Source organism: Protobothrops mucrosquamatus, unplaced genomic scaffold (genome assembly GCF_001527695.2).
Source record: "Protobothrops mucrosquamatus isolate PMUCROS unplaced genomic scaffold, P.Mucros_1.0 scaffold31, whole genome shotgun sequence".
Taxonomy (NCBI): Eukaryota; Metazoa; Chordata; class Lepidosauria; order Squamata; family Viperidae; genus Protobothrops; species Protobothrops mucrosquamatus.
Genome location: NW_015386415.1, coordinates 109,744 through 132,886, shown reverse-complemented (window position 1 = coordinate 132,886; position 23,143 = coordinate 109,744). Strand labels below are relative to the sequence as shown.

Here is a 23,143-nt window from a genome sequence, read left to right as displayed (position 1 = left end):
CGCCTCCAAGCCCGGCGGCCCTCGCTCCTCGGCCGCCGTCGCCTCTTCCTCCTCGGGCCACTACCGTGTAGCGATGCTGCAGGGCCGGCGCGGCGCCCGCAGCGGAAGCCGCGATCGTAACGCTGTGGCCCGGCCAGGTAGCTGCGCCCGCGGGAGGCCGGGGGGGGAGGGAGGGAGGGAGGGAGGGAGGCCGCGGCCTCTCGGGCAGNGGGGGGGGGGGGGGGGTTAAGAAGGCGCCCCGGGGCCTCCTCGCTCTCCCCGCTTCTCGCTCCCACCGCTGCCCGGCTCCGGGGTGCTCCGGTTGGGCCCTGCGGCCGCTTCCGGCCCTTGCGAGGATCCCCGCCTAGTATTGACACCTGGAGCTCCGGGGACCGGGCGGCCTATAACCTGCCTCTTCCTCCTCCTTCCCCCCCTCCCCCGCAGGTCTGAGTTCGAATCGCAGCCGGGCTCTGCCTTCCTGGACGGGGAGACCGGAACCCCCCTCGGCCGCCCTTTGAGGAGGAGGAGGAGGGGGCAGCGCAAGACGCCGCGTCCGCAGAGCCCTTAATTAATTTCGCCTCCTCCTTCGCCGGGCAGACCTGCTCTCCCTCGGCACCCCCCCCCAGCTGAAGCAGCAGGAGCCAAGGTGGGGGGGCGCTTCGGGGACCATGAAGAAATTTTTCGACTCTCGCCGGGAGCAGGGAGGATCCGGAGCCGGCTCGGGCACCATTGGCGGCAGCGGTAGCAGCAGCACCGGGCCTGGGAGTGGATACGTCGGCCGGGTCTTCAACGTGGGAAGGCAGCAGGTGACGGTGGAGGAGGTAGTGGCAGAAGGTAAGGCCAGGCCCGCGTCTTCCTCCTCCTCCTCTGGCTAAGCGCCTTAGCTAATCCAATCTGGGGAAACAGGCTTACATTTAATTTGGGCATTGATCCCCCACCATCCCCGTGCCGTTTTGTTGCGGGAGAGCTCCTGCTCCTGAGAGCGGAGATCACCATTGCTTATTAAAAATATATATATATATAGTGCTGAGGGCGAAGAGTGATGAATGGCCTAGGCCAGGGGTAGGCAACCTTGGCTCTTTTATGACTCGTGGACTTCAACTCCCAGAATTCCTGAGCCAGCATAGCTGGCTCAGGAATTCTGGGAGTTGAAGTCCACGAGTCATAAAAGAGCCAAGGTTGCCTACCCCTGGCCTAGGCAGCAGGGGTCTCCAACCTAGGCAACTTTAAGACTTGTGGACTTCAACTCCCAGGATTCCTCTGTCAGGTATCTGAGGAGTCCTGGGAGTTGAAGTCCACAAGTCTTTAAAGTTGCCAGATTTGGAGACCCTCGTAATAAGGGGTCAACCCCAGTCTTGAGTTTCCAATCCACAGGCAGTCCAGAAATAGTCCCTCTGAGAACGTGCCGCCAACCGCCCTGGCATTTCCTTCACCCACCTAATAACTTACGAACCCACTCCCCTTCCTTAAGGGTGTTACGTAATGTGCTCGGCTTCACTGATGCAAATGCATCAGTTTCTTCTCCTTCTGGTGCCGCCGCTGTAAATAAAGGGATAATTAAATGCATTTGGAATTTCCTCTCTGTATTAAGAGTGCCTGCTGCGTCACAAGGTGGCCTGTTTGTCACCAGGGGCTCTGGGCTCCAAAAGCTGTGGTTCTCTTTTAACCATGGCCAGGGCTCCCTAAAGATTGCACACTTACCATAGGCTATGCAGCCCCCCTCCCCGGCTTACGTTTGAGCTAAAATGCACTTTTCAGTTACTTTGTCGGTAAAAGCTTGAGAGCAAATTCCGACCTTCCAGATTTCTTTGTTCCTTGACATTGTGATGGAGCAGCACCATGGGGAGGGGAGGGGGGGGAAGAGTTAAATCTTATGCAATGCATCGCAAATGCTCAAATACCCAGAGAGAGGAAGAGGGGCTTTTGCTTGGCAGAATGCAGTAGAGATGGTTCTGGCTTTAGGGATGGGCCATTCTCTCTCACTCCAGCATATGAGGGAACAAGTGGGGCATCTTCCACGCTGGGTTTTGGAACAAAATCAGCTGGGATTCTGATTCTGAGCCCAAGTTTCCGAGATGCTGCTGGTCATGGTAGATTGCCGCAGACATGACACAGAATACAGAGGGATCGGGCAAGCAGCCAGACCTCCTCATGTCTCTCCCCTTGCTCCAACAATTATGAAACCAGGACAAAATGCTGAGTCCCCAATTTACCCGGCTGATCCTGGACGGGGTAAATTCTGCTGATTCAGGGAAGACCTAGTCTGTGCAGCGATCCCAGGAGGAAGCTTTAGGGAGGTAGGGCCCTGCAGGGAAGTTAAGGCCTTCTTTGTGGTTAAAGTAATTGCTGAGCGATCCTCATGAGCTGCTTGCCAGTAGATTCCCTGATGGAGAGAATGTGATCCCTTCATTCCTTCCCCCCCTACCCCGAAACTTGCCTGCTCCATGTCAATATAGTGAGCTTGGAACGAGGGCGATCTGATTGGTCCCTCTAAACTATGGCTTATTTTGATTGGAAAAAATGGTGTTGTTCTCCTTCCCTTCCCCATCCTGGGGGACGCTGAGACCTACATTATGATTGCTGAAGCGGAGATGGGTCAAAGGGTAGATCAGGGAGGAACAGAGCAGGAACTTAAGCTAAGCTTGGGCTAAAGAGACAGGTTACTTCCTGGGGGAAGGGCTGGCTGGACAGTGGGCTGAGTTGCCAGTGGGCTTAGATTTCCAGGATCACTTCCTCAAGTCCCTTCTACATTCAAGTTCTAGTGTTCTGTTAATCTTTTTTTTAAAATGTTTTATTGATTTTTAACATAATCACCTTAATATTTGGTAAACGGCGTGTTGTCTGGGTTCGTATTTACAAAACAATAACAATTTCTATAATTCTATAGGCCATATTATGGCTTTGCTTGATTTTTCTCTTCTTCCAATAATATTCTCTTTTGCCAACCTTAAATTAATACATTTCTTATTATTTGAATAAATGACAAATATAGACATTTTTCTCATGTTTCTGCAAATAATAACCACATCAATATAAAGCTTCTTTTCTAATTGATCATCTTGATTGCCTCGTCATAGATCCTGTTTACAAAATTCTTATTTAAATTTGTTTTCCCCACAATATTCAAAACTTTCTTACTTTCTAACAAAATATAATATCCAAAATACACATTTTATCTATTTGAATGTAATATTGTTCTATTTCCTAAGAGTTTTCCGTTTCCCACCACATTAAACCATCTACTTAATAATACAATATCCCCTTTAATAAATCAAAACCATTATATATATTACCTGGGATAATCAATAAATCAAACATATTCATAATTTTTTTTCTTTTAGGTCTAATTTTTAAATATTAAACAGGTAAAATCCTTATTTTCAACTAATTTCCAAATATTTTAAATTTAGTGACCAGAATTCCCCTTATCTCAACTTCTCCCTTTAACCCTCTTAATTAATAATATGAAATCCCCTCTAATAAATCAAAACCCCAATTTTCTTCAGCCTTATTCTGGCTTTTTTCCTTTGCCAACTAGGCTTCCATATCAGTGCTTTTAGATAATCAAATAGATCTCCCTCTATTATGTATGTTATTTGAAATAAAGGAGACCATTTAATTGCCATTTTTGGAAGGTCCCTTCCAACTCTGTTATTCTGTTATTTATTTAAAAGTTTTATATGGCTGCCCATCTTAAACAACACTGAAATATTACTGATGAAAACCAGATTAGTATTCAGGTCTTCCAAGGACTTTGGTGATTTTCTGATGATGAAAACAGCTGTAAGTCTTAAAGTCGCCAAGTTTGGAGACCTCTGTTTTACACAATAAGATTGGTTACCCAATAATCTTCTGTGGTCAGAAGGACCATTGAACAAGGCTCCAGAATCTCTCTAATCAAAAGGACAGACAGAGGTGGACATATTTTGGGGAGGGGCAGATTGCTACTGGAACGGCCTCTTCTCTGCATCCCTTGAAGAATGGGACCTCTTGACAGTGAGATTGGATGGACAAAATCGTGTTGGGTAAGACCAGGAGTTTCCCCGTTGGCAAATTTAAGACTTGTGGACTTCAACTCCCATGCTGGCTGAGGAATTCTGGGAGTTGAAGTCCACAAGTCTTTAAGTTGCCAACATGGAGCCGCCTGAGTAAGACGATCCCGGCATCACCCTGGTGCCAAGGAATCTCCTTTTAAACTGGCCCCTTATGGAGTGCAATAAGCAGAGCCAGTTTGGGGAATGGCTCAGTTCCCCTTGTTCCCTTCCCTTCTGCAATGCAGACAGTCCCCTCCCCACCAATACAGACCAGCTGGCCTGATGTGTACCTTAGTGCCTTCCTCTTAGAATAGGATTAAAATCAGTTAAGGAGGATGGCTCTGACTGGAAGAGAAGTACCCCTTCGAAGGAAGAGAGGGGAGCTGAGCCCCCCCCCCCCGATCCCAGTGCTGTGCCCTGCCTTGCTTGCTTTCTTGGGAAAATGATCAAAAGGAAGAAGGTCAGCATTAAAAAGAGCGAAACTTTTCCAAACATCTTGGCTGTCTCATGACTGCACACTTCTCTCAGCTGAGTCATGTTCCTGTGGACATGCTCGCTTGCTCTGACACTTTCCCTGTGCTCTTCCTTGCAATTCGGATGTTGTCGGTTATTTGTTGTCGTTCTTTCGCCTGAGAAAGATTGCAGGACTTTTTGCTTCTGCCCTACCAGAACTGCCCTTCGGTGACTCACTGGCTTCCTTGGCTTGTGGGCGCCTGCATCTGGGCTCGGTTCATTCCCTCGGTGGAAACCAGGTCTGTGAATCACTGGCTTTCTTTCTTCATGAAACAGGCAGAGCAGCTCCAGGCCAGCTAAACTAGCATTTAACAATATGCTAAGATTGGTTTGTATTCAGCTGAGCTGGTACTTTTGTTGTTCAGCAAGATGTGTCAGTTGTTTGCTCGGCTTTGGAATGGTGTAGCCTGAGAAACTAAGTTGTTTCATTAACCATGCTAAGACTGTTGTGTGAACCCACCCAGACTTGGTGGGCACGGGGTCCATCATAATCCCAATGGATCACAACCCTATAAAAAGAACCGGGAACAATTAAAGTGGTGCTTTGGAACAAGAAAAGTCAGCCATGTTATTTATTTGCTAGATTGGCACCCTGCCTTTCCTCCAACAGCTCAGGACAGTCTAAGTAGGGTTTGCCTTCAGCTGTTGGATTACCTTCTGGTTAGAATTCACATGTGGATAAACTGCAGGGCACCGTTCTCTTAGGAAGTCTCCCTGCGGAAGTCTGTTCAGCTGAGTGGCAACTTGTAAAGTTTGTGTGAATAACAACCCAGTGTTGTCTGGCATCCCAGTGTGTTTCTCAATGTGAGCATGCTGGGAAAATGTGCAGAGCCATCATAAAAGACCATTAGGATGTTGGGTAAAAGTGGAAACCGCTCCAAGCTATATGTCGAGATGCCACCACCGTTCACACAGAGATATGATCTGGCACCAACAGGCTTTGAGGCGTGGCACCACAATTTGAGGCATGAAAGGAACTTCATCCTATTAACTGCCCTCCAATTGGTAATTTAATCTTCTTTAAAGCAGAATAGTCCAGCTTTAGGACTAGGAGCCAAATAGACCCCAGGTGACTATTCTGAGTCAGCTGGGAAGGTTTTATTCTTCTGAAGTCTCTTTGAGCTGATTCTCAGCATCTTTTTACACAGCAATTCAAGAATTGGTAGTTGAAATTATATTAATTATTTCATTATGTAGACTTACAAACTGATGAAAAGTGTTCTTTGATTACGAAAGCATACCAATTGTTTACTTGCTGTCTGGTTCCAAACAGGATCACGTTTCTTAGTGTAGATAGGGGAAATTGAGTGGTTTGGCTCAATCTTCACATTCCTTTCCTTCAGCTGATGTCCTGGCTATTTGGCCATGGGAATTTTTTTATGGGATTCAAGTGGAATAAACTTGGAAAGCCCTGTGCAGGATGGCATGCTTCACAGCATACTGTGCAAGGCACGTTTTTGAACTCAGCACCACTGGCTTTCTTCTTCGTTTAAAAGCATTTATTGCAGGGGTGCCCAATCTTGACAATGTTAAGACTTGTGGACTTCAGTTCCCAGAATTCTCCAGCCAACATTCTGAGAGTTGAAGTCCAGAAGTCTTAAAGTTGCCAACGTTGGACACCCCTAATTTATTGTACAGGTGGTCCTTGACTTACAACAGTTTGTTTAATGTCAGTTTGAAGTCACAGCAGCACTGAAAAAAGTGACCGATCACTGTTTTTCACACTTACAACCACTGTAGCATCCCCTTGGTCGCATGATCAAAATTCGGACACTTGGCAGCTGACTCATAATTATGACGGTTGCAGTGTCCCTGGTTTATGTGATCCCCTTTTGTGACCTCTGACAAGCAAAATCAATGGGGATACCAAATTCACTTAACAATCATGTTACTTAACAATTGCAGTGATTCATTTAACAGCTGTGGCAAGAGAGGTCATTAAATGGGGCAAAACTCACTTAACAAGTTCTCACTGAGCAACAGACCTTTTGGACTCAAATGTGGGCCTAAATCAAGGACTACCTGTACCTTTTTTTTAGGACTAGACTTTATAGACTCCAGTGCTCTGGATGAATACTAAATAGTAGCAGAGGGGTCCCCCTTTGCTATGCAAGGTGGCTAGTCCTGTTGAGTGAAAATGATGGGTTGACTAATGTGGCTCCCTTGATGCATGTTGGAAGAGAGAATTTGGGCTGGAGTCTTCTGTTCAAGGTGAAGGAGGAAACTGTAGAAGAATCTGCAAAGGATTCTTTTCCCTTTGGGAGCAGTGATTATTCCTTTCGATTACACAGCAATTATATTGATACCCATTTCCAACTTTTTTTCTTTTTAACCTCTCGATTGAGAGCTGCATCTGTGGATCTGATTGGAATAAATTGTAGAAGTGATCCAGAAATACTTTAGTTCTGCTTTTTTTTACATGTGGTTTTATTGTTGTTCTATATTTTGTTTTCTGAAACAATCTCATTGATAATCAATAAATTACTTTCCAGTGCCCAGGGGGCGTAGGGCAAATGAGGACCATGACATTGTCAAAGAAGGCCAGACCATTTGAAGTACTAAGGGTTGGGGTTACTGCCCTTCCTCCCTCCCTCCCTCCCTCTGTGATTTGATAGTTGCTGAATTTTGGGTTAACTTGTTTGTATCTTCTTGTTGTTGATTATTTGATCTGTACAATCAGGATGTTTTGCCTCTGCCTTCTCTCCCCCCCCCCAGTTGTGTTGATCCCTTTTCTCTGGGGGGCTTCAGGGCAGATGGGACTTTGGATACATTGCTGTAGTGGCTTTTGGGCCCGCAGAGTGGCATTTTTTTCCTTTCCAGGGCAAGTTGATAAGTCAGTCGTGTGTTTTATGCATTGTAATCTAATCATTTTCCCGTGATGTAGAAACGCGAATTTGTATTGTTGGGAGTGCATAAACTAGTTTTTATTTTTTTTAATGACTGTATTTTCTGTTGAACGAGCAGCTGAAACTTCGGGCTGACTTCTGCTTTCCTGAGGGTGCTAGTAAAAGTCTCTTAAACATGCTGTAAAGCAGGGGGTTGCATCATGCGTTACTTCGAACCTTTGTAAGGGGTGTGAGAATATATCAGAAGTGTTCCAGGGGTGCGGGGTATAGAAAAGGTTGGGGGCCGCTGCTGTAAAAGTTGTGATGCTGCTGCTCCTGCTCTCGTCTTTGGAGTCACAACAATGGATTAAACCACCCTGCAAAAAGCTTGTTTCTTCCTGGAATAGGCAGTGATTGTGTTCACGTGCTGTGAAGGAGGCATAGATATTATATTGGAATTGTGACTAAATATGGATGCCTGAGTGACCAACCTGGTCCTCCTTGTTGAGAGAAAGTACTCGCTGCGCCTGTGAGTAGGTATGGCTAACAAGCCGCCTTGGTCTAGCCAAGCTCAGCATGTGAACGTGTGAATGTGAGACTTTTTTCTGAAGGAAGCTGGGTGTGAGGACCTTCTCATCCTTTTGTGCCCCCCAAAGGGGTGTTTTTTCCAAACAGCAACTGGACTTTCTTGGGGTTTTTTGCTTGAAAACGTCAACTGAAGAAGCTTCTTGGACGAGAACTGAAATGTTTTCAAAGAAAAAACCCAGAAAGTCCAGCTGCCTTTTGGAAAAGCACCTTTGGGTCAAGCATGACCCGGATGGTGGAGGATCTCCGTAGACGTCTCTTGGGGCAAGTGTGCTTGCATTCTTGTGTCATTCATGACTAACACCCACAAGTGACTTGTTCACTGTGCTGATTCCTGGATGTTGCCAGGGAGCACATTCAGTACCAGATTATGGTTGAATGAGCCACGCGTCTGCAGTGAATGGGGAAGAGCTCCTGATGTGAAAGGTTGAAACAAAACCCTGTATCTGATCTGTCAGTCTAGGTCAGGGGTAGGCAACTTTGACTCTTTTATGACTTGTGGACTTCAACTCCCAGAATTCCTGAGCCAGCATAGTCATAAAAGAGCCAAGGTGGCCTACCCCTGGTCTAGGTGTTGGGCAGAGACCTTCAGAGCCTGGGAGAAAGAATCCAGCTCTCGGCATTCACCCAGGCTGAACTTCTGGAAGCGGACAGGGTGACGTTTTGCTTTCACCTTTTCCTCTTACGAGAGGAGTGGGAGCCCGTGGCTCAAAGCCATGTCAGCCAAGCCGGATGAAGAGGCTGAGTTGGAGATCCCGGAAAAACATAGCAGCTTAGGGACTGGTGGACTGATGATATGAAAGAGAGTTTTTGCTGTTTAAAATCATTTCATCTACAGTACTTTTGTTCCGTTTTGTCGCGCTGTTTGTGCGCCTGTGCATGTTCCCGACTGAAAGAACAGCAACTGAGATAACTCCTTCAAAAATCACCATTCTTCTCTTCTTCAAATTCCTGTTTAATTTTTTAACACAATAAGGACCTGGATTCTTACTGCAGCAATTGCTCTAGTTTGGAAAGGGATTTATGTAAACAACCTGCTGGCTAAGCTGCAGAGGGAACGAAAGCCAGCAAAGAGTTGGCCACGTCCCCCTCCTATGGCAGCGTCAGAAGGGACTTCTGGGAGAATTATTGCTGGGGGCAGAATTTATACCTGACAAGCTTTCTCCAGGAGTTGAGGTGGGATTAAAGCAGAAATGGGCATTTTATGGCCCCTGGGCCACATCTGTCCCTTTGGCTGTCCTGGTCCGGCCCATCAGTCGGAAATTAGAAATCAAAAGTAAATAAGTGTACATTACGCATGCAATTGAGCAGAATTAAGTTAGCTTATTCGTTTGGCCCTCCAGAACAATCCCAGTTTCTCATGGTGGCCCCTTGGAAAATTTAATTTTCCAGGACACTTTCAGTTGGCATCTCTATAACGGTCGCCGTGTCCCGGGGTCAAATGATCACCTTTCGCAAACTTCAGTCAGGCAAAATCAATGGGAGAGACAGATTCACTTAACAACCAGTTACTAACTTAACAACTGCAGCGATTCACTTAACAGCTGTGACAAAAGAGGTCGTAAAATGCGGCAAAACTCACTTAACAACTCTCTTGCTTTGCAATGAAAATGTGGGGCTCAATTATAGTTGTAAGTTGGGGGAATTTACCTGCACTGAAACAAACTGAAGCCCTGGGCTTCTGGTTCCCTCCAGCACACCCTTTGCATGGTAGAGTGTGATAAAACAGTGCATGGTGGGAACACTAATTGTGGCTTGGCTCGAAGGACTGTGGCCTCTTTAGTGGAATTGAGCAGTTGAACCAAAGTGGTACCATCCAATGAAGCCCTGGGGATCATTTTGGAAGTCCAGATTCTCTCGGTGTGTGTGTGTGTGTGTGCGTGCGTGTTCTTATGCTATATTTGCATCTACGTTGAAAGGGTAGGATTAATAATTGCAATTCATGAGTCACCATCATTAAACCGACTCTGTAGGGCAGGGGTGTCAAACTGCCGGCCTGCGGGCCGGACACGTCACACCCACCCCATTGCCGGCAATGGGGGAAAAGTTCATGTCTGCTATAGAGGAAATGTTGTCTTTGCGGCTTTGATCCTCTCTTCTAATTCCAAGCATCTGTGCCTAATGCAAATTAACGGAGCGAGAAAACACCACGTGGAGCAACTCTGACTTGCGCCAACACTGGAAGTTTTTAAGAAGAGACTGGACAGCCATTTGTCCGAAATGGTATAGGGTTTCCTGCCTGAGCAGGGGGTTGGACTAGATGACCTCCAAGGTCCTTTCCAACTTTATCATTACTACTACTACTACTACTACTACTACTATTACTACTACTACTACTACTATTACTACTACTACTACTACTACTACTATTATTATTATTATTATTATTATTATTATTATTATTATTATTATTATTATTATTATTATTAGTCTGTTCCTATTACGGTAATATGTTCTTGTCTTTGATTTTTCTGATTGAAACCTGTCCCCTTGAGTAGTGGTGCTTCCTTGTGGGCTTGCATCTCTGGAAAAAAGATGTCTGTTTGGAGGAGGATGAACTAGCCCCAGGCCCGTCAGGAGGGGAGTTGGTCAATGGCTCTGAGGCAGGGGCTGCCAGCCCAGGTGAGGGGGAGTGGTTGATGGGAGAAAAACTGGGTGAGCAGCTGGCTGAGAGTGATGAAAAAGAGGAGCTTGCCTTCTGCACCTGATCTGAGGACATGTCAGGAAGAGAAAAAGCAGGAGCAGCTAAGATCAGCCCGACTACTTGTGAGGAGGCAGCCTCATCCTTCTTGATGGGCTGCACCAGAGGCTGGCTATTTAGCACAGCAGACAGATGGAGATGATGTGGGGAACAACGTGTTCATTTCCTAGCCGCATGTTTCCTGGTTGTTGTAATTCCTGCCTTGCTTTGGATCATGGATTCTGCACTTTTCTTGTCTCATGAACCCTCTTGTGTTGTGGATTTAATTTTGCCTGATGGATTTATCTTGTTTGGGAAACTTTCAGGTGCCTTGTGGACTCCTCGGCCATTGCTCTGTGGACTAGCATTGGTCTGCTTTTGGCCGGACTTAATTGGGACAGTTCTGGGGTTTTGGTGAAGGGAGTTGCTGGGGAATATTAATAAACCCACTCAATAACCATTACATGTTTGTGTGAGTTAGTGGCACAGCACAATAGAAGCTGTAGTGGCTCTCAGAATATCACGGTAGCTACTTTAGAGAAGGAGGGAGTTGCTAAACCGAATGTACTCTTCACGTGTGGGAAAAGCATGTACAAATTCCATTGTTTTTCTCGCCATTTTGGAAACAGAACTGTTTAAAAATTGGTTTAAACTGCTTGAATTCATAGTATTCATTTTCACATTTATTTGATTTAAAACACGTGCACATGTACTTCTGTATTTGAATTTTGCTGTTGAAAATGGCATGTAAGGCAGTTGTATACAATCAGTGAAAAGTTTTAGCCTGAAAAAATGACAAAGGGAGGGGAATGGAGAAGAAAGCAGGGGGAAAAAGATAATTCAGGCACCTGTTCTCAAACTAAAAGGGAATTCCTGTGTACTAATCAACTGGATCCTGTTCCAGGGTGGAAGAAGAGCCCGAGAAACTGGGTCTTCCAGCGGGGTTGACAATTTGACTCTGCTTCCAAAATTCTTATTTTCTGTGGATTGTGAAATACAAAAGATGCTCTAATTAACTGGGCAATAGCCTTTCTTATTTAAGCAAAATACTGCAATTACAGTAATCTAATTTTAATCTTGGAAAACTATAGAGAGCATCATCAAGAGGCATTTTGCCTCTTCCAAAATGTTAATCATCCAAAGCAATGTTTTTCAAGCTGGCTGGGGGATTCTGGAAGTTGAAGTCCATGCATCTTCAAGCCGTCAACGTTGAAAAACACAGATCTCTAAGACGAAGGATGCATCTTGCTTCAGAAATACACTTTTGCCATTTACAAATTTACTAGATGAATTGAGTTAATTTTATTCCCGAGGACGTCTGATTCCGGTTTGGATTATAGACTGTCTTGAACCTCTCTGGGCAACCAGGAAGCTTTTGCAGGATGTGGGAATGATAGAGGAACAATTCTGTAGGGCAGGGGTGGTTTTTACAGTTAGTATACAAGAGTTGCTTACCCCCATTTTTAATTCATTTATTTTGGAAAATGTATATCGCCAGCCTACTTGCTCACAGCAATTCTAGGCGGCTTACAGAAAATAAAAACACAATGTAGAAGAAATAAAAACAATAAAACAGTGACAACACACGCTCATATCAGCCATCTAATAAGCTTCTTCCCTCTCTGGGTTCCCCAGGCCCATTGGCAAAACCAGGTCTTCTAATCCCAGAACATTAGGTCTTGTAGGCATCTAAACGGACTACTCCGCTATTCCCACACCAATTCACGTCGTTCCTCGCTCTGGGCCAGGTCCGTAGTTCATCCTTTAGGTTATCCTAGCTGAACTGGATTCTCGCTTGCATTTGCAGGTGGCTTCGCTATTGTATTTCTGGTAAAGACCAGCAATGGGATGAAATGTGCTCTCAAACGAATGTACGTGAACAACGAATACGATTTACAAGTCTGCAAATGGGAAATCCAGATCATGGTAGGTGTGTGCAGCCCTTGGGATCCCGCTTTATATGTTTGCATGTTTACATGGGACGATAAGGATTTTTAACAGCGGGGGAAAACAACGATTATTGAGCGAGGTTGTGCAATGCTAGTTGATCTTTTAAACCTTGAAGGAGCGACTTGTTTAAACTCAGCAACTTGGAATCGGGGCATGGAGTTCAGATGTAAAGCTAAGGGTCAAGGAACAACCAGCAAACAGGCTGGTTAAAGGGGAAAAAAAACCCAGGGATTTTCGTTGTTCAATTAAGAAACTAGTGGTCTTGCATGTAGGTTTGTTTATGGCTGTGGCTTACCGCAAAAGGGTGCCTTTTTGTTCTTCCCCAGAGGGATCTCGTGGGGCACAAGAACATTGTTGGCTACATTGACTCCACAATAAACTCAGTGAGCAGCGGAGATGTATGGGAAGTCCTAATCTTGATGGATTTTTGCCGAGGTATGTAAACATTCATGGGAACCATATTTGCAAGCTGTCTACTGTTCCTTGAATTCTGCAAAGTTCTTACTTATCCAAAAAGATAATCAGACTGCCAACAGTGGGTGGAACCTGGTTTTGGAAGATAGCTGTGAATTTCTAACCCCAAATCTTCAGCTCTGAGACACCCTGCAAACAGTTTTGGCTTCCTGCCAGCTAATAAAGTAGCTGCTGTTTGCATGGAAGGGGTGGGGTGGGGGGTCCTTTCAGGGGAAGTTTCCCCATTTTCTTAGAGATCAATATAGAAAAAACATCCAAGTCCTTTGTAGTTGTGTACAGTAGAATTTGGAGGGGAGAATTGTGGCTTCCAGGTTAACTTGAGGCAACATTTGGGAAACGTTTGCCTCTTGCCTCTGGGAATCATCAGTTGGTCAGCTTAGAAGAGAAATGGGGAAAGATCCAGGAATTAGCCTCATTTAGTGAAGTCACCTGGACTTTTGACAGCAGCTTTATTTATCTCTGCATCAGCTTCCATCAATACCAGCTTTCCTTCTTTAGAAGTCTGAATTGATGGAGGAGGAACAGAGAATCAATCATTCCTCTTAAAGGCTTCATATCTCTCTGTGCTAGAAATAGCAATACGCATTCTTCTCGCCATGCATCCAAGGGCCTTTATTTTGCATGCCAAAGATGTGCAGTTGGGCCTCTTGTCTTCTCTCAGCCTGGCTCAGAAACAGCCTGCAGGCAGCCTCTGGAAAGAAGGAGCTCTGAGCAGGGTGGACATTTCAGCTTGTCCCTTTTCCCCCCCAATCCCTTGGTGTCCTGATGCCTTGGCAGAGTTGGTGGCCAGCTTTGCACAACATGCCAGCTTAGGCTAAAAAGAGACTGGATAGCTGAAGGTGTGCAGTCCCTACTGTTCTGTTTGGTGACTTCGTTCAAGCCAGACCCCCCCAGTGGCTTGCTTCTGGGTCAAGGGAACATGGGAAACATTTTGTTAACCTGGATTAAAAGGTGTTGTATGGATCTGCCTGATGGCTTTGGCATTCCTTCTCTTTCTTCCTTTCTCCAGGAGGCCAGGTAGTGAATTTGATGAACCAGCGCTTGCAGATGGGATTTACGGAAAATGAAGTTCTGCAAATCTTTTGTGACACTTGTGAAGCTGTGGCCAGGCTGCACCAGTTCAAATCCCCCATCGTCCACAGGGACCTGAAGGTAGCAGCTGAGGGTCTTGTGCAAAGGCCTGGGGTGGTTGGATGTGTTTATGAAAAGGCACAATAGCTGTCGTTGCCTTTCAACCTGGACAATCTTTAAGGGTCTTATCCAGCTGGCAAGAGATTACACAAAGAACGCCGGGAGTGGTGGATTAGACCACTTTTTAAAGCATTTAGATAGTCCTTGTTTAGCAACCACAATTGGGACCAGCAACCTGGTCATTGAGCATTAAGTGAAACAAAGTGGTTGCTAAGTGAAACCACATTGGTGTTGACCATCTTCCTTCTGCTTTCCTTTGCTTTACAAAAGCTATCAATGCATAGACTGGTTGCAAAGCTACTTTTTCATCACAGTGAAATTGCTGACTGCCTGCTTCCCCTGCAGGAAGTAAATTCTGAAATACTTCTGTAAAACTAGAGACAGCCGATCTCCTGCCTTTATTTATTACATTTATGTAGCTGCCCATCTCATATAGAACGTGAATAATATTCCATATGAATGACTCTGACAATTAAAAGAGGAGAAAAACAGAATAAGAGCACCAGCAATAATTACAAAGATAGCTCTTGGCCAGGGGTAGGCAACCTCGGCTCTTTTATGACTCGTGGACTTCAACTCCCAGAATTCCTGAGCCAGCTATGCTGGCTCAGGAATTCTGGGAGTTGAAGTCCACGAGTCATAAAAGAGCCGAGGTTGCCTACCCCTGCTCTTGGCCAACAACCTCCATCTGTTCCAGCTCAAGTAGAAACCACTGGAGTATCACATAAACTGGTTTGGCTTGAAATGTTTGTCTGTTGAAATACCTGGTTCTGGGCAGCATGCGCTCCAGGAGTTATCCATTATCCAAAAAGCCACTGCCCACTTGTTTGCCCTGAGCTTATCACAGCAACTTGCCTGTTTTGTTTCCAGGTGGAGAATGTCCTCTTACACGATCGTGGCCACTATGTCCTCTGTGACTTTGGGAGCGCCACCAATAAATCACAGAATCCTCAGTTGGAAGGAGTGAACGTAGTGGAGGAAGAAATCAAGAAGTGAGTCTGTCTGTTTTCCAGGTTTTTTTAAAAGACTTTTTGCACCTAAAACATTTTACCTCTACCAGACTCAAAATAATACCACAGTTACTCTTGGGTGTTCCACGGCTGCGTTGATCCACCACATCCATATGAATCCCAAATCCCCAGTTGTGCAAGCTTTGAATATGAGTACCAGCTATAATAGCCCAAAGGTTTAAGATTTTAAGTAAACTTTCATCAGGAAAAAAAAAATAGTAAGAGCTGAGGATTAAGCAGCAAGATTTAGAAATTAAGAGCAAATGGTGACATCAGACATTCCAGAAAAAGCAAATATTTGTACCTTTTGAGGAACTTTGAAAAAACTACAGCAAATTGAGAATATTTGAATGCTTTGAGAATTAGATGAGAAACTAATGAAGGAGAGATCCAACCTAGAACTAAGGAGACATTTCCTGACAGTGAGAACAATTAATCACTGGAACGACTTGCCTCCAGTAATTGTGGCTGCTCCATCACTGGAGGTTTTTAAGAAGAGGCTGGATAGCCTTTTGTCCAGAACTGTGTAGGGTCTCCTGTTTGGGCAGAGGATTGAACTGGAAGATCTCCAAGGTCCCTCCCAACTCTGTTATTTCAGGCTAGGAACTGCCGAGTTTTCTGATGGAACGTTTGAAAGATTTACTTGATGGCCACATGGCAGAAGTTTAAAATAAATAATTATTCCCACTGAATAAGAGATCCTGAGAATGATCCTTTGTGTGGTTGCTCTTTATTGCTGGTGGAATTTCTAGCATGCACATAAAATGAATATGAAATTGGAATAAAGATGTTGATAGATTCCTAGAATTTTAATAATCATGCTTATATTGGAGGCCATTATTATATAGTTCAGGTTCAAATAATCCCATACAGTCTGCTTTTTATTTTGGCACCAGTAATTACATAAACCTGACATTTTATCTCAGGACCAGGAGGGAAAACTTACATTATCTAACTATTATGGGTTGTTTTGACTATCCAAAGTGCAGTGGTCCTCTTTTCTGGTAGGAGAAAATGTCTCCTTGAAATCATTTATTTTTGAACCTGCTCAGCCATTTCAGATATTAACTCTAAAGGTTGTTCAAGGAACAGAAAATACTGATTGGTTTTATGTGAGGGAAACACCCTGAGGTTGCTAAAAGTGTTGCAGCTTACTCTTTGATTGCAAAAACATGAATTTGGGTTTTGTTGTAGGTATACCACGCTCTCATACAGAGCTCCAGAGATGGTCAACCTTTACAGCGGCAAACTGATCACCACAAAAGCTGATATCTGGGTATGTAGCCTTGGGATGGTGGGCCAAGGGTGTCCTGAGGTCCCAAGGACAGAAATTGATCAGAAATCTCCTGATTCTCAGCTCTTAGCTCTTTGGATGATGTGACCAAAGAAGGTCCTCACTTTTGTATTTTTAAATCAGAGTTGACGATCCTTTATCCAACTAGTGTTGTTAAACTAAAACTCCCAACAGTGTTACTCTGTCTGTCTGGCAAATGTTTAGGATGCTGAGAGCTGTAATTCGGGAATATTTTGAAAATATCTTACCAGGTTCAGTACCATTGTAAAAATTCAGATGAAACTAGTACGATCCTTTTGTTTTGAGAATCGAAATGTCTATGGATATTCTGAATTGTCCAGGTCATGGTTATCCCAAAGGTACTTTTTCCAAAAGACAACTGGATTTTATTGGTTTTTTCTTTGAAAATGTTTCATTTCTCATCCAAGAAATGTCTTCAGAACTGAATGAGAAGCAGAATGTTTTCAAAGAAAAAAATGAAGGAAATCCAGTTGTCTTCTGGAGAAAGCTTCTTTTGAGAATCAAAACAAGGCAAGAGTGGGGAAGCTCTGTTTAGTGGTGTTGATGAGCAGTGGCTGCTTTTATGAGACTCTGAAGACTGGCTTATCTCCTCCTTTCAGGCCCTGGGATGTTTGCTCTACAAACTCTGCTACTTTACTCTGCCATTTGGGGAGAGCCAAGTGGCAATTTGCGATGGCAACTTCACCATTCCTGACAACTCGCGCTACACCCAAGGCATGCACTGCCTAATAAGTGAGTATCCAGTTTGGAAGGGGAGCCGGTTCTTGGTTTGGGATTTACAAGTTGTTTATTGAAACACACTCTGAAAGATAGCTTGCTCTTGATTTATTTCTTTATGAGACTGACCTTGTCTTGGTTTATTTCAAAATGGAAGTTTCTGCTTCATCTCTCTGGTTGCACCAGAGGAGCAGGAGAAGCCAGGAGAGGAGGCAACCGCAGGCCTTCAAGTCCTTGGGAGGGGTCTGGTCAACCTGCTTCACTCCCCGTACCAAAGTTGGGGGCTACTGTAGAGCAATCCAGTTGAATATTGATGCGGCCATCTCGTCTGGTCTCAACCAACCTTCTCTTTCTTAGGGTATATGCTGGAACCTGATCCTGACAAGAGGCCTGACATTTATCAGGTCTCTTACTTTGCATTCAAGCTTGCTAAGAGGGAATGTCCTGTCCCCAACACTCAGGTGAGTGACGCCTCTCTGCTGTGGGGCTGCAGGCCTTTTCCCCAACATCACAGGACGATGAAGGCAGAGGATGGTTTGCCGAGAGGCCACACATCCCATAAAAACAACAGCACCCCTTGTCATTAAAAGCCCCTCGCTCTGACATTATGAAAAGGTCCCTCGTGTCATAGAACAGAGGTCCCCAACCTTTTGGGCACCAGGGACCGGTAGCTTTATGGCATGAAGGTGTGCACCTTAACTTTTAACATCACTTTAACTTAACTTTTTACTTTACTTTTAACTTATTAACTTGAACTTTAACACCACTTTTGTGGTGTGAAGGTGTGCAATTAACCCGTGGAATGGCTTGCCTTCAGAAGGTGTGGTTGCGCCATCCCTGGAGTTCTTAAGAAGAGACTGGCCAGCCATTTGTCTGAAATAACAAAATAACAGAGTTGGCGGTTTTCTAGTCCAACCCCCTGCTTAAGTGGGAAACCCTGTACCATTTCAGACAAATGGCTGTCCAATCTCTTCTTAAAAACTTCCAGTGTTGGAGCACCCACAACTTCTGGAGGCAAGTCGTTCCACTGATTAATTGTTCTCACTGTCAGTAAATTCCTCCTTAGTTCTAGGTTGCTTCTCTCCTTCATTAGTTGAATGGTGTAGGATCTCCTGCTCGAGCAGAGGGTTGGACTAGAACACCTCCAAGATCCCTTCCAACTTTGTCGTTCTGTTTTGTTCTGTTAAGCTTTAATGAGCACAGGATTTTTTTTAATTTTCAGAATTCTCCAATTCCTGCCAAACTTCCAGAGCCTGTGAAAGCTAGCGAAGCTGCTGCTAAGAAAACCCAGCCCAAAGCTAGGTGAGCTCGCCTTTGGTCTCTCTTGGGGGTTGGGGCCAAAGAGGGTGAAGTGGAGACTGGTGTGTGCTCATGTAAGACCAAGTATTAATATTGGGGCTCCTTATGGTAGGACAGCCGCTCCCCTTTGAGTCTCTGCTTGGTCTTCGTTGCGTTGAATGTTTCTGGGAGGTTTCGCTTGTCTCCGTGACCGCTGAAAGATGCTCTTTGTGGTGTATTCATAGAACTGGAAGGGAACCAAAGCAATTTAGAGCAATCTGGCCAAATCTGGACAAAAGTCCTTTTTATAGAAGCATCAACAACAGTTGCACTCAACTCCGGCAGCTGTTTCCGAGTGAACTTGGGATCATCTTGTCTTCCCTTCCCTGCATGTAAAAGTGCCCATATGAAACAGGAGATGGCCTTCAAAGTGTGAATGCATTCTGTGACTTTGAAGCAGGGGGGTCTCCAAGCTTGGCCACTTTTGTGAACTTCAACTCCCAGAATTCCCCAGCCAGCCCAACGGAGGTAAAGTCCACAAATCTTAACGTTGCCAAGTTTTGAGGCTCCTGCTTTAAAGTGTCCCAGGTCTTTTCGATGGGACTGAAAATATGTTCTAGGAAAGGCAAACTTCCAGGAATGGACAACTGCATGGGTCCTTCAGAGCCTGCTTTTGTGGAACCTCACCTTCTTGGCCACTGTTGCCAAAGCCAGCAGCGTAGTTTCCTTCTGGGATTCCACACTTCAGATTTCTGGATTGTGAACATGTAGGATCTTGCAATTGGCATGAATCAAGAAACCAGCGAAAATTATATGTATAGCATTGCATCTTTCTATCGTTTGTGGAATTCCCTTGTAAATTGTAGAATGTTGTGCTCATTGCTTTCTCGATTTGATCCTTTTGTTCCAGAAAAAGAAGGGAATTAGTTGTCTTAGGGGCAACATCTTTGTTGCCATCTGCAGGACCAGGAGTTTCTCTAAACACTTGGGCCCACAGTGATGTTCCTCAAAAGCAGTATATTATTCTAACCTTTTATTTTGTGTGTCGGTGGTTGACAGGCTGACAGATCCTATTCCTACAACAGAAACATCCATCACACCACGTCAGAGACCCAAAGCTGGGCAAACTCAGCCAAATCCAGGAATTCTGCCCATCCAACCTGCCTTGACTCCCAGGAAGAGGCCTGCAGTCCAGGCCAGTGTCCAGCCACAAGGTGGGAATCCTTATTTATTTAGTATTTATTACGAAATGTATTTGGTTCCCATCTCGTATCAAATGGCTCTGGGCAGCTTACAGTATAAAGACATTAAAAAAACATTAAGATCATCGGACATAAAATGGCAGAGTAGATAAGATCATTAACGCAGGATGGTGAAAGAGAGAGCTGAAGGGGGGGGAGGGGGGGAAATTAGCTTTTAATTAGCCAACCACTTCCACTGTGGAACTCCCCCATTGGCTCTCCAAGTCATCTGGTAGAGCCAGTTTTTGAAGCTCTGACAAGAGGGTGGGAGCCAGTCTCACCTTGGGGGGGGAGGAGCTTTCCCCTTGGGGCAGAAAGCTATGGAGAGACCAGTTTGACAGGCCCAGAGATTTCTACAGCTAGAGCTGTGCAGAACCCTGGAGAATGAGAGTTATCTACCAAGGCAGCCCATGTCTCTTGTTAAGATGAGCTGTGGGCTTCTTTTTCTAGCCTCTAGTCCTGGTGTAGCTTTGTCAGCTTTTGCCTAATTCCTCTGTCCTTGCCTTCCTCGGTGAGAGCAAGCGGACACAAAATGTTTAATTTCCACTTCTCCAGATCTGGATACTTTATCTGGTTCTGGATTCTGAGGCCTTAACAGGCATCCCCCCCCCCAGGCTTCTGGGAACATCTCTGAACCCACGTAGGTTAGGAACTCTTTGGTGCTCTCTGGAATAGGAGAGGAAGCGAATCCAAGGCCTTTTTTGTGTCCTGTGTTGGGTTTGAGCACTGACTGTAGAAAGCTGGATGCTTTACCACAGGTGGACTCCCTATTTCTATTTCTCTTTCTCCCTCAGCCTGGGCAGAGATTGTGCTCTTGTGTAGCTGTTCCCCTCCCATTTTGTTGTTTTCCTAAAGGCTGTGCTTCAGAGCCCACGGCTGGGTGGGAAGCGGTTGTGTCAATATCACACTGGGTTGGAGGTGGCTCTGAAAAATGGGCAGGGTTCCACCACAAGCAAGGCCGGCACCAAAATAGTTCCGCCTCGTGGGCTTAGCCAGATGAATGCCTCTATTAGAGCGCCGTGTCACTGATGCCCCAGTCCTTTCGGCCCTGAAAAGATCTTTAAAACCACCAAGTTACAATAAAACAATAAAGCAGTCTTATACCCAGTGGTCGCTGTAAATATGATAGCCTATAAAAATGAAGAAAATCACGAGGGCGAAAGAGGCTTAGAAACGATACTGACTCCTAATGAGGGCCTGGCCTTTTGCACAGAGGGTGGGGAGGACAAACAGTATATGCCAGGTTACACAATTGCAGTGCAACCCCCTCCCCCTTGGTATGTGCATCGCAATGTTGCATGCTGTTCCAAAGGGCAGCGGTGGTGGCATCCTGCTACTTGCATCCTGTGGACAAAGGTGCCCGCCTGAGTTCTCCTGCCAGAATGTCTGGTTGAGAAGTCATCCATGGGGACCTCTGAGTCCCAAAGGGTTCCCAGTCTTATGGGGGGGGTGTGTTTCTGGCCCCATTCGTTTACATTCCTTCCCTGGGCAGCCCTTCCTAGTCTGGCTTTTGTGCAGTTGCTCCCAAATGTGCGAGGTGAGCCTAAAGGAATCGCTTCCCCTGTGCCCCGTTTAACCTTTTGCCCATCCTGCTCTCCGCTTGCAGCTCCGGCTCCTTTGGCAGCAGTTCCCCTCCCTGCAGCAGTTCCTCAGCCGAACTCTCTGCCTCAACCGACTCAGCCCAAGCCCGCTGGCGGTGCACAGCCGGTGGCTGCCGCTGCCACCGCACAAGCCCAGCTCCCTCCAGCCCAGGCCACGCCGCAGCATCAGCTCTTCCTCAAGCAGCCGCAGCCGCCGGTCTCTGCTCTCTTTTATCAGCAGCCCCCCCAGATGCCACTGCTGCAGGTTCAACAGGTAAGGCTGGCAAGGTCCAGCTTTTTTCCTGGCTTGGTCAGCCGCGTCCCTCTCCCTTTGGCACGAGGGCCGGAGAGGCAAAGCAGGGCTGGCGTGTCTGCTTGCAGAATGAAAGTCAGCAGCCCTGCTTACGGCAGTCCTCACTGAGCAGCCATTTGCCTCAGTTAGCAACTGTTTGCAGTTAAAACAGTGGCACAAAAGTAACTTGGTGACCAGTCCTCCTGCTTCTGACCTTCATAAGTCTGCCAAGCAAAGGAAAGCTGAAGTAAGATCAGAAGCACAGTTGAGGTTTTGCTTAGCGACTGCTTTGTTTAATGAACAAATTGTTGATCACAATTGTGGTGGCTAAAAGAGAACTAACTTTATACTGTTAGGGAGAGGGTCATCCAAGCCCACAGAGTGTCCTTGTGCAAACACAGGCTCTCTGGGTTAGTCCTGGTGCCCCACTGGATTCAGTTCGGCCAGGAAAGCAAATCGCATCTGCTTTAGTCCTCAAAGTCTTTGCTTGCATTTGCTCCACCATCCTCTCGCAAATGAGGAAGAAAAGGAAGAAGGTGGTAGACCAGAGCAGAATCGGTTGGAAAGACTCTTGGATTTGGGACTTAATCCCACTTGCAGCCTCCGTGACGGATGGCCACGGGGTGAACCTCTCGCAGCGCTCAGCTTTATGTCTTCCAGAAAATGGCAGGCAGCGATGAAGGTTTTGCTTTCCTCCCCTAGACCCACAAGATGCCACAGGCTGCCCAGACGTCCGGAAAGCCGCCATTCCCGGTGGTTCAGCAGGGAACAGCGACTGCCACCCAGCCGCTGCCGCCACAACTGTTGGCTCAGCAAGCCACCATGCAACCCAAGATTGTTGCCGGGCAGCAGAAGCCCCCTGCGCAGCTCTTGCCCCAACCGCAGATGCCGCCTTCAGTTGCACCAGCAGCCCCCAACCAGGAGCACCCGGTAAGGAACAGGTAGACCTTTCCCACCAGGGGTTTGGACGCCACGCCCGCCATGTTCTGCACCGTGAGAGCAACCCGATGGGCTAACTGGTGCTCAGGGTCTACGCCATAAAGAAGAAAGGCAAATTAAGAACGCTAACCAAGTTTGGCATGTTGTCTGAGTGCAGCCACCAGATCTTTGACTAGGCATAGTCTGAAGGTAGCCAGCAAGCATTTAGTAGCTTGAACCGGAACTAGATCCTGCTGGTGAAGGGGCTCCCAGCTAACCTTCTTTAAGGTCAACCCGGTGCTGTTCTGGAAGATGCCATGTGAACCGGTCTGCGAGGTCCAGGGGCAAAAGGCTACTCCAGCTAGTGAAACCTGTGGAACCGTTGGGCAAAAGGCACTAATAAATGTGCTTTTAGTAGCACTGTGTTGAACATGTAGCAGCTGTGACTTGTGTTTGTGGAGGGCAGAAGGAGTGGCCTTGAAGGGCACTGGGAAGGTCTGTTACCAATACAGGTAGTCCTTGACTTATAACCGTTCATTTAGCAACCGTTCATTGGCTGGA

The 23,143-nt window shown here is 46.0% G+C and overlaps 1 protein-coding gene across 1 annotated transcript in view; it reads left to right on the top strand.

The window, feature by feature from the left end:
- Positions 1-647: 647 nt before the first annotated feature.
- AAK1 (AP2 associated kinase 1) overlaps positions 648-23,143 on the top strand; it is a 41,192-nt gene continuing 18,696 nt past the window's right edge. Inside the window, exons 1-12 of the mRNA XM_015811101.2 lie at positions 648-813; positions 12,424-12,542; positions 12,893-13,001; positions 14,050-14,192; positions 15,102-15,223; positions 16,436-16,517; positions 17,156-17,288; positions 17,631-17,734; positions 18,496-18,575; positions 19,611-19,765; positions 21,399-21,646; positions 22,367-22,594. Of these exons, the coding sequence (XP_015666587.1) occupies positions 648-813; positions 12,424-12,542; positions 12,893-13,001; positions 14,050-14,192; positions 15,102-15,223; positions 16,436-16,517; positions 17,156-17,288; positions 17,631-17,734; positions 18,496-18,575; positions 19,611-19,765; positions 21,399-21,646; positions 22,367-22,594 (1,689 nt within the window). The remainder of the gene's footprint in view (positions 814-12,423; positions 12,543-12,892; positions 13,002-14,049; positions 14,193-15,101; positions 15,224-16,435; positions 16,518-17,155; positions 17,289-17,630; positions 17,735-18,495; positions 18,576-19,610; positions 19,766-21,398; positions 21,647-22,366; positions 22,595-23,143) is intronic.